This window comes from Chlorella variabilis, assembly GCF_000147415.1.
Source record: "Chlorella variabilis unplaced genomic scaffold CHLNCscaffold_7, whole genome shotgun sequence".
Taxonomy (NCBI): domain Eukaryota; kingdom Viridiplantae; phylum Chlorophyta; class Trebouxiophyceae; order Chlorellales; family Chlorellaceae; genus Chlorella; species Chlorella variabilis.
In genome coordinates this window covers 1,098,699-1,099,692 of record NW_005435081.1, presented here as the reverse complement: position 1 = coordinate 1,099,692, position 994 = coordinate 1,098,699, and the positions used below count along the sequence as shown (strand labels likewise).

At 74.5% G+C, this 994-nt stretch overlaps 1 protein-coding gene across 1 annotated transcript in view; it reads right to left on the bottom strand.

Moving 5' to 3' along the window:
- CHLNCDRAFT_144373 (hypothetical protein) overlaps window positions 1–994 on the bottom strand; it is a gene marked incomplete at both ends in the record, with an annotated part of 2,867 nt that overhangs the window by 445 nt on the left and 1,428 nt on the right. Inside the window, 3 exons of the mRNA XM_005848652.1 lie at window positions 58–165; window positions 386–477; window positions 675–802. Coding sequence (XP_005848714.1) covers window positions 58–165; window positions 386–477; window positions 675–802 — 328 coding nt within the window. The remainder of the gene's footprint in view (window positions 1–57; window positions 166–385; window positions 478–674; window positions 803–994) is intronic.

The window sequence follows — 994 nt, the reverse complement described above, 5'->3', positions numbered from 1 at the left end:
GCCCCCCCCCCCCCCCACACACACACACACACACACACACACCACACACACACACACCTGCTGGCGGTCCCACATGCGGCAGTCCACGACGTGGCACCGGCTGCGGTGCTCCGCAAACGCCATCATGTCCAGCGGCGCGGGGCTGAACTCGACGTTGCGGCAGGCCTGCGTGTGTTGGGGGGACGCAGGGGCGCATGGGGGCGCAGAGGCGTCACGTGTCAGCGCGGGATCGGTGCATGTGTGCGCGTGCGTGTCGTGTGTGTGGTACCCGTGCCGCGCCAGCAGCAGCAACATCAAGCAGCATGCGTGCTCCGGGCCGGGGCCGGCGAGCGCGGCGCGGCGGCAGCGCAGGCACCGCGGCAGCTGCCGGGAAGGCGGCGCTCACCAGGGGCGTGTGGTAGTGCGCCACCACGCGCGTGCTGCGGTGGTCCCACACGGCGGCGCTGCCGTCCTGGAAGGCGGCCGCAAACAGCGAGCCTGCAGGGGCGCGGCGCGGCGCGGCGCGGCTTGGTTTGGTGGCGCGGGGCGGGTGTCGGTGGGCGCAGCAAGCAGGCGGGCGAAGGGGCACCGCAGGCGGCGGCTGAGTGGAGGTCAGGCTGGGGCGGGGCGCGGGGCGCGGAGGCACGCAGCGGTAGCGTTTTGCGGGCGGTGCTGCGCGGCCGCGGGCGGCGCACCCGCGGCGTCCCAGGCGCAGCACATGCCCGCGTCTCCCGCCTCTGTAAAGACCGAGACCTGGCGGTAGCACACGGGGGTGGCCTGGTACAGATACGTGTGGCGGTTGTCCCCCACGCACACCAGGTGCCTGCATGGATGCAGCGGGGAGGGGCGGTGGGGCGCAGACGGGAGGAGGGGCGCGGGCAGGGGCGCCGGGACTGCCGGCAGCGCCCCGTCCCCAAAGCCACGGCTGCCGGGCGCGGCGTGGATGTGGCGGCGTCGCGCCGGGCGGCCGCAGCACCCTTGCTGCTGGCACAGCCACCTTTCTGCACGCCGCACG